Below are 14,198 nucleotides of genomic sequence, written 5' to 3' on the forward strand. Positions count from 1 at the left end.
CAAAATTAAAAAAAATGCAACATTCATATACAATGCAGATGTCAGTAAATGAATAACAAGTATAAGCCAGAATATATATCTGCTATGGGGATACAGTGCGAGTGTCTGACCGCCCAAGGTCCAGCCCAGCTCACAGTAACTATTACAGAAGTCTTAAAGTATTATTTAGGTAAATTCTGGACACACGTTCATCCTAGCCGCACAGGCCATAGGAAAAAATAGGACGCTATTTTCTATAGAGTTATCTGACTACTACACCAGTTAAATTGCCCTGTGCTGGGCTAAGGACAAAATCATCTGTTACCATTGGTAGTTGCATGACCAATTGCTTATACATTTGGGCTGATCAATATGCAAATGATGCTAGCAAAAGCCAATGGCTGAGAAGGACCATTTTCTCCTTTCACTCTACGGATCACATAAGCTCTTGAGAGACAAATAACGCTGTCTTTAGACATGCCTAAAAATGTGCCAACCTCCAGTGCCCCTACACTGAAAGAATAGTGTGAATGAAGATTGTACAAAAATAATGCCTATATGAGGTGCCTGCACAGGGTGAGATTTCTGAAAGACCTTAAATGTTTCCAAGGCAAGGACACCAACAAACCTTCAGTAAAGAAAGCTGCCCACGGCCAGCTTTGGCACGAGAGTTCGGTATTATCCTGGCTGCAGTTTTATTCCATTGTAAACTACGATTTACACAAACCAAGCCACAGAAAAAAAAGCCTACTGACAGATTACATTTAATACTTGCATTATAATATGGTGAAATGTAATTGATGTTCAGCTACTTTCAATGATGGCCCCCGGGGAAGTGGGTGGCAGACCATTTTCCCCCAGTGTGCTTTGTGCGCAAACAGGACATGGTAGCGGATAGGTCATTGGGGGTGGGTGGGCAGGGACGGAGTTAGAGAGGGTTTATAAGAGTAAGGAAGGGCGTGCCCGGCCTCTTCCTGACTGAGTATCACCGGGTGGGGGGGAAAGAGTAAGCACAAAGTTTGTAAACCTGCCCACCCTACATGATTACTAGGGTTTGGAGCGAGGTTTTGTTGGCTCATAGTGTCTTGCCAAAGTTAGGACCGGTTGCAGGGGTAGGCAGTGTTTTGTGGGGTGAAGAGTCACATGCGGGCGTATCCACACCCTCTGGGTATGTTGATAATATTATTCCAAGTCATGTAAAACATGCCCTCGTCTCATGCTTGGCTCCTGTGCTGTTAAACAGTATAGCGAACAATACTTTTCGTTCACAATATACGAAGTATACAAAAGCTCCTTGCTACTCGTCTTCTTTTTTCCTTTAAGACAGAATTTACAAGGTCATATCTCATTGTGGCCACATTTCACCTGCCATATTGATCAAGGATTATCAGAGAATTGAAGGTTTACTTCTCCAGCCTCGAGTCTCTGAAAAAAATGGTAACCAAGCACACATTTTAAAAAATGGTAACCAAGCACAATTTTTAAAAAAATGGTAACCAAGCACAAATTTAAAAAAATGGTAACCAAGCACAAATTTTATTAACTGCACAATTTACACAGCTCTTAATTAGAAAACAAGCAGGATTGCTTTTCATACCCTCTACTTTCACCACTCTCACCACTCTCACCACTCACCACTCACCCCAAAGCATTTAATGCATGAACAAGGTCCATGTTAGCATACCACCAGGCCTATATTGTATGTAATATCAACAGTACATGTTAGAATCCATTCCATACATGTCAATAGAGAGGAAAAACCACACAGATAATCCTAATTGCATCAAGATTAATATGTGACTCAGAGAGGATAGGAAATCGTTGGGGTAATTCCTTCACCAGAAATGTCCAGTTGACACTAGTGTATCTATGAATGATCACTGACTTTGTTGTAAAGCATTTCAAATAAGTGAGGTAGCGCGAAAGGAGATGTCTGTGCTGAGAAAAGTTACCTGGAAAGTAAGATCACTGCTCAGTGGACCACTTAGAAGACCTTGGATGTGCAATCTGAGACATAGAAATTTAAGGTGCAGCTTGTGATGTCGATTTAGGAGGAAAAGCTTCAGGTTAATTCATGAAAGTGCAGCACTCAACAATGCATCCAACTCAGCAAAGAACACTTAACCTTAAATATCCTCTCAGCAAAACTGCTTTGCGAATGGGCTGCATGTGCGGCACGGTCCAGGTCACCGGCTTCCATCTCACACTCTTATAAGGCAAGCACGTAATTCTCCTGCAGGGCTTATCTTGCCCTTCCCTCAGCCACGCTTCCAACACCTTGCCCATCTTAATTCTGGCCACTGGATATATCAACTCCCAGCAGCGCCTTACTAATAATCTGGCCCTGAAATGTAGGGCCGTGTGGGCTGTGAGACAGGTGTAGACACGCGTTTGCTCATCTGACTCCAGGTAAACACTTGGTGATTCATTCAAAGAAGTTGTAATGAAGGAGCTTAGCTCTTGGAAGTATGTAGAGTACAAGGAAAATCTATGAATAAATAATAAGGAAAAGTTTGGTGTCCTGTGAGGAAGACCAAGATCCAAGTAATAGTACCAATGAACAAGAAAATTAGAACTAGCAGGTGACTCTCACTCTCTCTTCAGCAACTTATGCTTGTTAGACAGGGAATGTTAGGAGTCAGAAAATCCTGTCTGAGAGTAACTTATCAGCAAGTCATGATAAAGAGAGCACCGCCCTCATTACGCACACACACAATGATTAATATGTTACAACTATATAATTATTTGTTATGTAGCACTTGTCTACACAACAGGTACATCAGATGATCATGGTTATTGTAAAAAACATAGCAGAAAATATGTAAAGGTAGGCGAAGATTAGGAAGGCCCTAATCACATTTCAGCACACATACCTAACCTGTTAGTCTATTCCATGTAGCAGCTGTAACCACTTTGAGGGTATACAGACCCGCCCTGGCTGAGTTAAGAAGGTTCTCATTTTAATTTTTACTTATTATAGCACGTGCACTACACTGTTTATTATTGTGGTCCTGAAGAAGCGCCAATGACCTCCGGGCAACAGAGGCGCGAAACATGTTGGCCTTGACTTTTGACACCCAGGCCGAATGGGCCCTTTTGGGGTCAGTCATTTTTTACACTATCACTTGCACATAAATTGATTTACCCACCTTTTATCTAATCCCCACACACCCGCATGCAACATCCGGCAATCCACAAAAAAGATCTCCGATACAGTGACCCTTCGGGGGACCCGTAGGGAATTGCAGCGCCGGCCCTACGAGGAGCAAACGCCCGATGATGAAGCATGACACCCCCGGGGTGTGTGAATGCAGCAGAAGATGTAGAATTATCTTCCCTCTCACATTAGGACATTTTCAAACCTAGGATTACTTTAGTCTACCCTTTTTCTGAATTTTTTTTTTGTTTTAATATATGGGTGACTGTTAGCACCCCGATTCATGGGTGACTTCTTGCACCCTGTGTGGTGACTTTTTGCACCTTGATACATGGGTGACTTTTGCACCCTGTTCTAGGAACTTTGTCCTCTTGTTGATAAATAGACTTATATTAGGAGCATGGACACTGGACCTTTATAGCTCCTTGGTCCCCCCCTCTTTGTTAAATAGATTTTGCACGGCTGATCGGCCGTGGGACCTTATTTCATTCCTTGTTATTCTTTTCCTTTCTGGCAGGCACACGAGGCTGGTTCTTGGGGTTTGTGGGAGTTGACATCACAGTATGCCCAGCTTCATTAATTATAGTAATGTTCTTTTCGGACTAATTTCCTGTAGTGACAGATGTAAGGACATACACGGTAGTCCTTCTATTTAGGGGATCCAACCCCCTATCCTTGCAGTGCAATAATTTGGTCCGGGACATGGAGAGTTTAGGATTGAGGTCCATTGAATTAGAGTTATGGTACTGTTACACTAGGTGTGACACAGGAATGAATTTGGGACATTGGCCTATACGGTGATACTCGAAACGGTGAAGGGTGTCAGATCGGGGTATGTTTTTCAGTGTTGCTGGCTATTGCACATTATTATCGGCAATGACATCCTTCTACCTTCATCAAGTGAGTGCGCATGAGCGAGGGAGTAGTATGCCCATGTGATACACATGGGCGGTGGCGCCGCCATGCGGCACATGCGCATTGAGTTATAACGCTGTGAGGTTTCACCGGATATTTAAACCGTCGTTCACCTGACCCGAACTTTTAATTGCTGCGTTTTGCCGCCTGTATTTTCTCTCGGCAAGCGTCTGGTCGGGGCAGGGGTAGGTGCACAAGAGGCAGCACCCACATACAATTGTAAGTACATTTTAGATACTTGTTTAATGTCAACAACCTCTAATTATTGACTTTATTGGGCCCTTGTGTTTTATATCCTGTTTTACGTCCTGGCTTGTTTCTACAGCCTGACCATACGTGGGTGTCCCCTGACTTGACGCTCGGAGGAGCACTTGTAACGAGTCCTTGGTAAGCATGCTGATGGTTAACTACCAACTCTACATGCAGATAGTGCTGCCGACTTGAGTACGTTACATTATTGTTACATTGTTGCCACCCGCTATACAAAACCCTAAGCTCTGACTAGATACTTTACCACTAAAAATGTTAATCCAGCCTAGGGCCTATGTGAATAGCGGCCCCCGCCCCGTGTTGGACTGGTCTCGTGTGTCTGCTCAAGTTTTCTGTTTGGAAGGATGTGTGTACAATAATGGCACTCTGTGAAGCTTAAGATGTCATTGGTGCGCACTTGTGGTTTACTATGTTTTTCCTTTTCCTAGGTGTTACCCAGGAGCGGCTTCCATGTAGCAGCTGTAACCACTTTGAGGGTATACAGACCCGCCCTGGCTGAGTTAAGAGGGTTCTCATTTTAATTTTTACTTATTATAGCACGTGCACTACACTCTTTATTATTGTGGTCCTGAAGAAGCGCCAATGACCTCCGGGCAACAGAGGCGCGAAACATTTTGGCCTTGACTTTTGACACCCAGGCCGAATGGGCCCTTTTGGGGTCAGTCATTTTTTACACTATCACTTGCACATAAATTGATTTACCCTCCTTTTATCTAATCCCCACACACCCGCATGCAACATCCGGCAATCCTCAAAAAAGATCTCCGATACAGTGACCCTTCGGGGGACCCGTAGGGAATTGCAGCGCCGGCCCTACGAGGAGCAAACGCCCGATGATGAAGCATGACACCCCCGGGGTGTGTGAGGGCAGCAGAAGATGTAGAATTATCTTCCCTCTCACATTAGGACATTTTCAAACCTAGGATTACTTTAGTCTACCCTTTTTCTTAATTTTTTTTTTTGTTTTAATATATGGGTGACTGTTAGCACCCCGATACATGGGTGACTTCTTGCACCCTGTTTGGTGACTTTTTGCACCTTGATACATGGGTGACATTTGCACCCTTGTTGGTGACTGTTTGCACCTTGAACTTTGGGTGACTTTTGCACCCTGTTCTAGGAACTTTGTCCTCTTGTTGATAAATAGTCTATTCAATAACCAAAATGTTTATTGTAGTTTATCCAACCTTAATGGCTGTATTAATTCACTAAGCTGTTACGCCATGCTGTGCATAGTTTCCCCATATACCTTATGCTGTCATCACTTCAGCGGTCGGAATTCAATTACTCAGCACAATTTATTTCCTCAGCATGTCCCCGCAACAATTGATCCATGTGTCTATGTCCAGCCCTGAGCCAGTATCTTCAATACATTTGAATAATAAAGGTATCTTATGGTGCAAAAAGGGTCCCCTTGTGCTCGGCTGTTTCTTTTGCTACAAACATTTGCACCCCTTTTCCTTCTTTCTCCTAACAAGCGTCTCTGCAGGGCAGCGTTCCCTTGTATCTGCGGTTACAGCGCATGCCCCAAAAAAGTGGAATATTATCCTTCTCTGCTGGGCCAGACTGGCCGTAGTGGGTATTGGGCGTTTGACCCGGCCGGGAGGCTGGAAGGTTGGGGGCCGGTATATCGGCCCCAGGAAGCAAAAGCAGCAGTGCTGGGGGACGGTTTTGTTCAGCAGCAGTGCTTAACGCTTGCCACCCCCCACACCCCGCTCCGACAAAATTGCCAGGGCTGCTTTGGGTTTCCAGTCCGGCCAAGCTTCCCTGTCCGTTAGTTTGAACGGTATTCGAGAACATGGAGTTTCCAAATTGAAAACACATCAATCAAGCACACCCTTGTTAGAATTACCATTCAAACAGTTAGTCAGCCTTCCTAGGATCTACTCTTGCATGTGAAGTCTCTGACACTGCAGGAATTCATGATTACATGGAATCAGGCCTGCCATTTATGTAGCATGGATTTTCAGCATACAAAAGCCCTTCCACATGCAACAGTGAATTACTGAGCGAAGTTCTCAGTGTAGATGAAAACATCCTACCACATTGACTGCTCTTCTTTCCCGACTGAGCGTAGCATTAGGAAGTCACTATCGTTGGAGGAGGGGTGCAGTGCAATAATGGGGGGATCACACTCGTGGGATATGGATGGGGCTGTATGCAACACCAAGTAACCCTGCAGCTTTGGAAATAGGAGAAAGGAGCAGGGATAACACCTTGGAAAATTCCTAAACTGTTATTGGTTACAGCGCCAATATAGGACTCTCTCCCACCTTGTGGGCGCACCCTTCATTTATTTATTAGCACTCCAGCCTCGACTCTTTGTTGTCCTCAATCAGCCCTGCAGGTCATCTCCTGTGACTATCATTCCATTCTTCGATTCTCCATCACCCCCTCGATAGGTTAATCACTGTCAACTGAACCTGGATCTCAACACTCCCTCTCTCAGGGGACTGGCAAGTTAAGTGCTGGCAGTAACTAGCTATTAGTCCAAGCTGAATTTGAGAAATATGCACTGAAACAACAGGTGTTGATTGAATATTAGGCATTCATCTTGAAAGTTGCTCAGTTTTTATCCAGACCTGAGTAGTACTAATAACCTAGTAAGGCCTCTTGTTTAAGGAGTTTTGTTTTTCTAGGTCATACTTTTTTGGTGGCACATTTATGAAACAGAAAGTGCTCTGATTTCAATAACAGTAATGCTACTCTAGTGAGATTAATCCATTAGAGAATCTGCCATGTTACATGTGCTAAAATCCAAAGAAAGTTTAAATCAAAATGAGTATGTTGAATTAATAAAAAATTGTCTTTATTTAGAAGTCTTTCTTTGACAGCTATGGCTGAAAACATCTGGGACCATATAAACGTATTGACTTTTATTATTTCAAATGTAATTTACTTTCGTAAGCATCACAGTTTATCGTCAGTGATGCGGGGAGCTAAACATTATATAACTGTAAATGTTACTAATGAGTTTTGACATTAATGATTTCTCAGATTATTACAACGTTGGATGTAGAATATATAGGTTATGAAACGGATGGGCTTAGAAAGACTTTAAAAACGAAATAATGGTAAAACAAAGGGGGATATGTACAATGAAGTGGCAGAGCGTGTCGTTAGCCTTCTGGGCTTAATGACACGCTCTGCCACTTCGGAAATGCAAGGCTGCGCCATATTTACAAGAATGTGGTGCAGCCTTGTGTTTCCCCCTGCGATGGTGCTAAGTTTAACAACTTAGCGACAACGCAGGCACCCTTGTACCAGAGTGCAAGGGTGTCTGTGTGCGGGGAAGGATTGGTTATGTGTAGGATGATGTTCCTTCCTGCACATAAACAATCCTAAAATGCAATTTTGTAACTTTTGCACAAGGCAGCAGACATGGAAAAAGCAAAAAAGAGGTGAAATAATGCATTTCTCCTCGTTCCGCCAATTTAAGACCAGGATTTTCCTGGTCTTAATTTTGGCGCTGCCTCCTATGTATGCCATAGGGGGCAGCATCAAATACAATGGGTGTTGCGGTGGAACGCCCACCACTACCACCAGGCTGCACGTCCTTTCACGCTGCCTTATGTACAAGGCAGCGTTAAGCCACGTTAAGTGGCTTAACGCTACCTTGGACATAAACCAAGGCCCCTAGCGCCACGTGAACGTCACAAAAAGTGTCATCCCCGTGGCGATAGGGGCTTTTACATATGCCCTAAAGTTTCTGTCCTTTTGGCAGGAGCCTGATTTTCTATTAAATTACATTATTGACTCCAAAATCCCTTCAAACTAGGAATTGTGGTGCCCTTTTTCACAGTTATTGCACCACCAGTTTGTTGTTGACCGAATGTGTATTGTAAGTATACTACATTTGAAACGCAAGCCCTAATTTTCATGGTACACTCATAGGTAAGTGTGACTCACTGCACAACATTTCTTGAATGTAAAAACATTATAGGCGCATTCCTGTGCCCCATTTGACTGGCGTCTGACTGAAACAGTTCAGATTAGATCAGCACGTGCCTGCCTCCGCCGGACGGCCACTCTCCATTAGGTTTACGACCCTGTGTTCTTTTTATGTGACCTTTGTGCAGAACTTCGCAATGCTGAGGTGAAACCATTAAACATGCTGATGATTCACGAATAAACAACCAAGCGCCATCATTTATTGTCACTAATCTAGAGAGAAATTAATAATTGTTTTAATGATTCTATCGTTTTAATTTGCATTTTCCATCAGATAACAAAGAGCAAACAGAATGAAGCATTAATCAGGATGTTACTCGAAGCTGGCGTAGAAGTCGATGCCACAGATTATGTAAGTGACTGTCTAACTCTTCTATGTCTATCAGAGTCCTTCCTTACAATGCTTTAGTTTTTTTCAGTGTTTAGAATGGTATTTGAAATGCCCTTTTATGGCACATTCATCCATGCAGGGAGATCATTTTCCAGTTTGTTTCAACATGTCAATGTTGTGCTTTTTCACAATTTGTGTTTTGGGGGCTCATTTAGCTTCTCTGAGGTCCCCTGAACATCAGGAAACTTCACCTTTATTGTGTTTTACCTCTGTCTCAGAGGCAGCGGGCAGATTGTGGAAGTGGTGAGGCGTGTAAAACTCACATATGCTTATAATGGATGATAAAGGCTTTGTAAATGGAATGTGCCCCGATCACCTCTGCAATACTATTAGAAATGTGGTCTTTGAGATAGTGTTAGAAATTGGGTTTCTGGTTGGCAGAGGTATGCACCCTGTCCAAGGTGGGACCCACTCTAATCAGGGTAAGTTTAGTACACACTAAAAGTTTACATGTGCTCACTCTGTGGTAGTTTGGCACAGAGCAGTTAAGCTAAACTAAAGAGGCAATATGTAACATATTTGTGCACACACACAGTAACAAAGTGAAAACACTACAAAAGTACTCCACGCCTGTTTAGAATATTAGCCAATATTTATCTGAGAAAAATAAGACCAAAACGACAACAAGCAACTTAAACAAGTCAAACATGAATTTTCATAGATTAAATCACAAATTCAGTGCTTACAAGTCTATAGTTCCGATTGGGAATATTTCTCGGTGTCAGGAATCAAGCCAACTCCCTCACAGTACCTTGGAGGCACCGGAAACCAAAGACACGGCGTCGCACAGTGGAGGTGAGTGTTGGTTCCTTAAGGCGGTGCAGGGTTGATGGAGCTTTGGTTGCTCCGGGCAAAGCGTTGCACATAAGAGGTGATGTCGGTTGTGGGTGCAAGCACTCGGTTCCAGAAGGCAACATGGCATTGAGCCGACATAGATGTTGAGAGTGCGGGATGTCGATTCCTTGGAGTTGAAGTCGGACCGCTGGGCCCCAGGCGGTACATCGATCGGGAGTCACGTAGTGCCGGGGAGGTGCAGAAGTCTGGACAAGGCACCACAGATATCTGTGGCACGGTTTGCAGACTCACGCTGCAGCAGTTCTTTGGAGGCGCTGCAGCAAGGATGGGGTAGCGTTGAAGTCGAGGCCATGGCATTGCACACCTGACAAGAGGTATCCACGGCTTCAGTGCAGACAGAGGCAATGCTTTGATTTTGCAGAAAAACTCTAGTTCTTACTGACGCTTCGGGCGTCGATTTTTTGGTTGAGGCACCAAATTCACCTCCAAGGGCACAGGACTGGTTTTAGCACCACTTGGCAGGTCAGGAGTCAGAGCAGAGGAGCCCAGGTGCTGGTTGCAAGATGCAGGTAAAGTCTTTGATGTCCTTGAGACTTCAGCAAGAGGATCAAGCTCAGTCAAGTCCTTGGAGAACCTTAGAAAGAAGGATTGAGAGAATAAAGTCCAGGCCTCTCACTCCCACTCAAGAAGTAGCAGGCAGCAGGCCAACGCAGCAAAGCGAGCAGCAAAGTCACAGTCTCTCCTGACAGCACAACATCTCTTCTTCCTGGAAGAATGTATTCAGTCCAGAAGTGTTCTGAGTATATTGTGTTAGAGGTCCAGTACTTATATCCACATCAGCCTTTTAAGTAGGGAGACTTTAAAGAAAGGTCTTTGTAGAACACCAGACCCTGCCCATCCTGGCCATGGCTCCAGACAATCTACAGGTGGGTACGCAGCTCTTTGTGTGGGGACAAGCACCCCTATTCAGGTGCAAGTGTCAACCCCTCCCACCACTCTAGCTCAGGAAGACCCATCAGCCTGGTTATGGCCCATCAGGATATGCAGGGCACACCTCAGCTTATTTTGTGTGTGACTGTGTAGAGTGAATTCACAAAGCCCAGTTGTCGCCCTTACCCAGATGTGTATTCTAGGGACAGGCGGAGGCACAGAATGGTTAAAGTAAAAAATGCCACTTTCTAAAAGTGGCCTTTTCAGACTTGCAATTTAAAACCAACTTCACCAAAAGATGTGTATTTAAATTGTGAGTCCAGAGACATCAAACTCTAAATCTGCTCCCGATTAAAAGATCCACTTGTAAAGTGTTACAAGATAGCTCCAATGCTATCCTATGGGAGAGATAGGCCTTGCTTAAGTGAAAAATGAATTTAACAGTTTTTCACAACTTATCATGTAAAACTCAAAAGCACATGTACTGCCTTTTAAATACAGTGCACCTTGCCCATGGGGCTACCTTAGGCCTCCCTTCTCTGTGCCTTATATGTAATAAAAAAGGAAGGTTTGGTCCTGGCAAGTAGGTGAACTTGCCAGGTTGACATGGCAATTAAATACTGCACCCACAGGTTCTCCAGTTGCTGGCCTGAGCCATGTTTGAAGGGCTACTCGTGTGGGTGGCAGAATCTGTGCTGCAGCTCCACTAATATTTGATTAGCATGCCCTGGGCACAAGTGTAGCACTGTAAATGTAAATGTGGGTGTTCTTGTAAAGCGCACTGCGACTCCATGGAGTATCCTGGCGCTGAAGACCGCTGGGGAACCCGTCCTGGTTTTCCCTGTGAGATTTAGAAGTCTTTCTTTGACATCTGGGAGATACCCAGAAAGGAGAGACCCTTTCTGGGTATCTCCAAGGTGAAACCAGGCATCCCCGGCATCTGTGGGGGGCCGTTGTAGAGATGAGGCAAGCTTAATTCCCAGAGTTGCCGAGTGTGTTCCCTGGTTAGAGTAGGCACGAGGCAAGAATTATCGAGTCCGTTTTGACCCTGGTCCATGACCCTGCCGCGTCGGGAATTGAACCCTGGTCCCGGGCCGTTCTCTGCTTACGGCTCTGCCGCCTCTAACCAGTGAGCCACACCACTCCACTAAACAGAAGGTCAGAAAACTAAGTGAAGGAAGGCAAAAAGTTTTGCGATAACCCAGCAAAAAGGGCCAGGTCCAACAAATACGAATTTAATTTTGCAGCAAAAGGTGCAGAATGAAATTCGTATTGCAGAGGTGATCGGGGCACATTCTCTTTATAATGCACTTATTGTCCGTTATAAGCATGTAGTACTTCCACAAATAAACATAATTCATACCTTGGCCTCTGGATTCTCCTATGTCGTGCTGCTTGCTTGTGTGCATGCGGGTCCCACACAAGATAAGCCCCAAGTGAGCTAACCAATCCAAGCACTTCTCTCATACTGCTTATTATACTACACAGCATAAGAGCAATGCCAGTGTTGCCTGTGTGAGGCAAAGACAGTGCACCGTTGGAGACTGATGGGGCTGTGTCATTTTCATAGTAAAATTGCTTTTGAAAGCCTGAGCTGGGCATGCTAGGCTGTCCACAGTGAAAACACTGGCTAATCTGACATGCGCTGTTCAGTTTACACTACCTTAGATTGTAGTGGTCCTCCCAGCCTATCCTTGCTCGGAAAGAGAGCACTGTAGCCCCACCCCTTATAGGAGGAGGGAAAACAATGCCGGTTAAGGGGAAAATATTTACTTGAAATGGTACGTTGTCACAAATCGTTGCTGTACCTTGAATCCTTTCCAGTTGCGATAACTATGGAGGGTGCTCTCTCCGTTGTGGTTGTGAAATACTTAAAGTTCAGGGCAGTGTTTTTTGGGCAGAAGTAAAAGGTTTCCAGCTGAAGCTGCGTTCTTTAAAATGTAAATCATGAAGAATGCCATTTAGACCTATATGGATTTTTCCTTACAGAGTAATCCAACTGATGTGCAATGAAGAGTGACGAGGGATCAATCGAGGCTCCAATCAGGCAGACACAAAACACACTTTTGATTGTCCTATATAGAGACGAGTAAAGCAGCTTTTCAATCGCCATTAAACATCTTATAGAGAGCCAGAAAGCTTACATACCTCTTTTGCACCCCTAGCAAGACATGGCTGTCCATGAGCTGTTTATTTTTTCGAGGACAGTATCAAGCTACTCTTTAGGAACATGGTGATGTTTGCAGAGAGAAACAGAGGACAGAGACTGGCAGAGGTTTCTAAGACAGAATTACATCATATTTCTCAAGTAGACATGGGTACAGACCCTCATGAGCTTAAATACTAACTTCTTATGAGGAGCCTAATGACAATAATCCATTTCAACTGCTTTTTTGATGGGACTTAATGCTTCTTTGACCATTATCAAGGTTTCTTCAGAATATCATTAACCAGCTGACATCCTCTTAACAGCCTTATTTAGAGGGTAGGGATAAAAGAGTGAGGCTACCTTCAGGACTCACTATGGCAGCTTAATATGCTTTTAGGTTGAACAATCGGTCCAAAGCCACATATCTTTCAGGAGGAAGGCTGTCTACCGTTGCTTGAAATACTAGTTAATGCCTATTTGTTTTAGTTTGGTTTTGTGCTAATTTTTGACTGTACAGGAGCACTTACGTCTACATGTCCAGGACTTTGGTTTAGCAGATCATCCAACCTGCAAGTCAATACCAAAGCGCAGGAAGACCACCACACTTCTTACACTGCTGAACACTTTGGTCAGAGCCAAGAGGTGTATATCTATGCTCCCTGTGCCTGTGCAAGGTTAAAACTGAACTTGCATATTCATGTATAAGTTTCAAAGCTCCTTTTGATCTCCTGAGCTTTATAATTACCTGACATGACATCAAAGCTCCGCACCAAAAATAAATGGAAGTAAATCAGGAACCTAGCTGTCCCAGATCAGTTAGGTCAGTTTGGACCTGACCAGGACTTCAGACTAGTGAGTCCAACTTGTTTACATCCTTTCAGGGACATGGGGTTCCTTCTTCTCTAAATCAAAAATCTCACTTAATTGTGCAATTTGTAATCCTCTGGGGGAACTAATCTGCTTTTTCAAAACTGGGCCACTTCCATGTTTTGAGAGGTTTGGTTTAGATTTGCTTTATGTCACGTGACACATTTACTTTAAATGTCAGCATGCTTCACAGTCTCCCTTCCTCTGAACATTCCATCGCCTGCTTTTCTAGATCAAAGGGAGGTTCAGTGGAGGCAGACAAAGGGTGTAGAACCTTTCTCTCTGACTCTTGCAGTGGTCTGAGTGTGGAACCTCTCTCTCTGTCACTTGCAGTGTGAAGAACTTGGTAATTTTGCTCTCAGGAATACTTACAATTTATAACAAGAACTTGGCACAGACTCTGAAAATATGAAAAAGACATCTTTATTACAATTAATTGTTAGGCTACGTCACCCAACTGCCTTAGCAATTGAATGAGGCAGTCTGCTGAATGGTCTGAGCACAGATCCTTTATACCATGCATTGTGCCCTAGGCACACATTTGAAGTACATTCCCAGAACGTGCACACAGATGCAAAACCCACTTTCAAGATAAGTCCAGGCCATAAACAATGTCCACATAATGAATACATTCTCTGGCTGACAAGGCCGGATAAACCCAAAACACAGCCCATGTCATAAATAGCTCGTGGAGGTAGGAACAGGAACAGATGGAGGTAAGATAGGCACGTTTGTGTGTAGTAAATCTTAACAATGTCCTATGCTCTAATCTATAATCTTGATCAGCTAAAGGG

The 14,198-nt window shown here is 43.9% G+C and overlaps 1 protein-coding gene across 1 annotated transcript in view; it reads left to right on the top strand.

The window, feature by feature from the left end:
* ANKRD22 (ankyrin repeat domain 22) overlaps nt 1-14,198 on the top strand; it is a 294,066-nt gene that overhangs the window by 221,895 nt on the left and 57,973 nt on the right. Inside the window, exon 4 of the mRNA XM_078641011.1 lies at nt 8,547-8,624. Coding sequence (XP_078497137.1) covers nt 8,547-8,624 — 78 coding nt within the window. The remainder of the gene's footprint in view (nt 1-8,546; nt 8,625-14,198) is intronic.

Source organism: Lissotriton helveticus, chromosome 5_1, assembly GCF_964261635.1.
Source record: "Lissotriton helveticus chromosome 5_1, aLisHel1.1, whole genome shotgun sequence".
Lineage (NCBI taxonomy): Eukaryota > Metazoa > Chordata > Amphibia > Caudata > Salamandridae > Lissotriton > Lissotriton helveticus.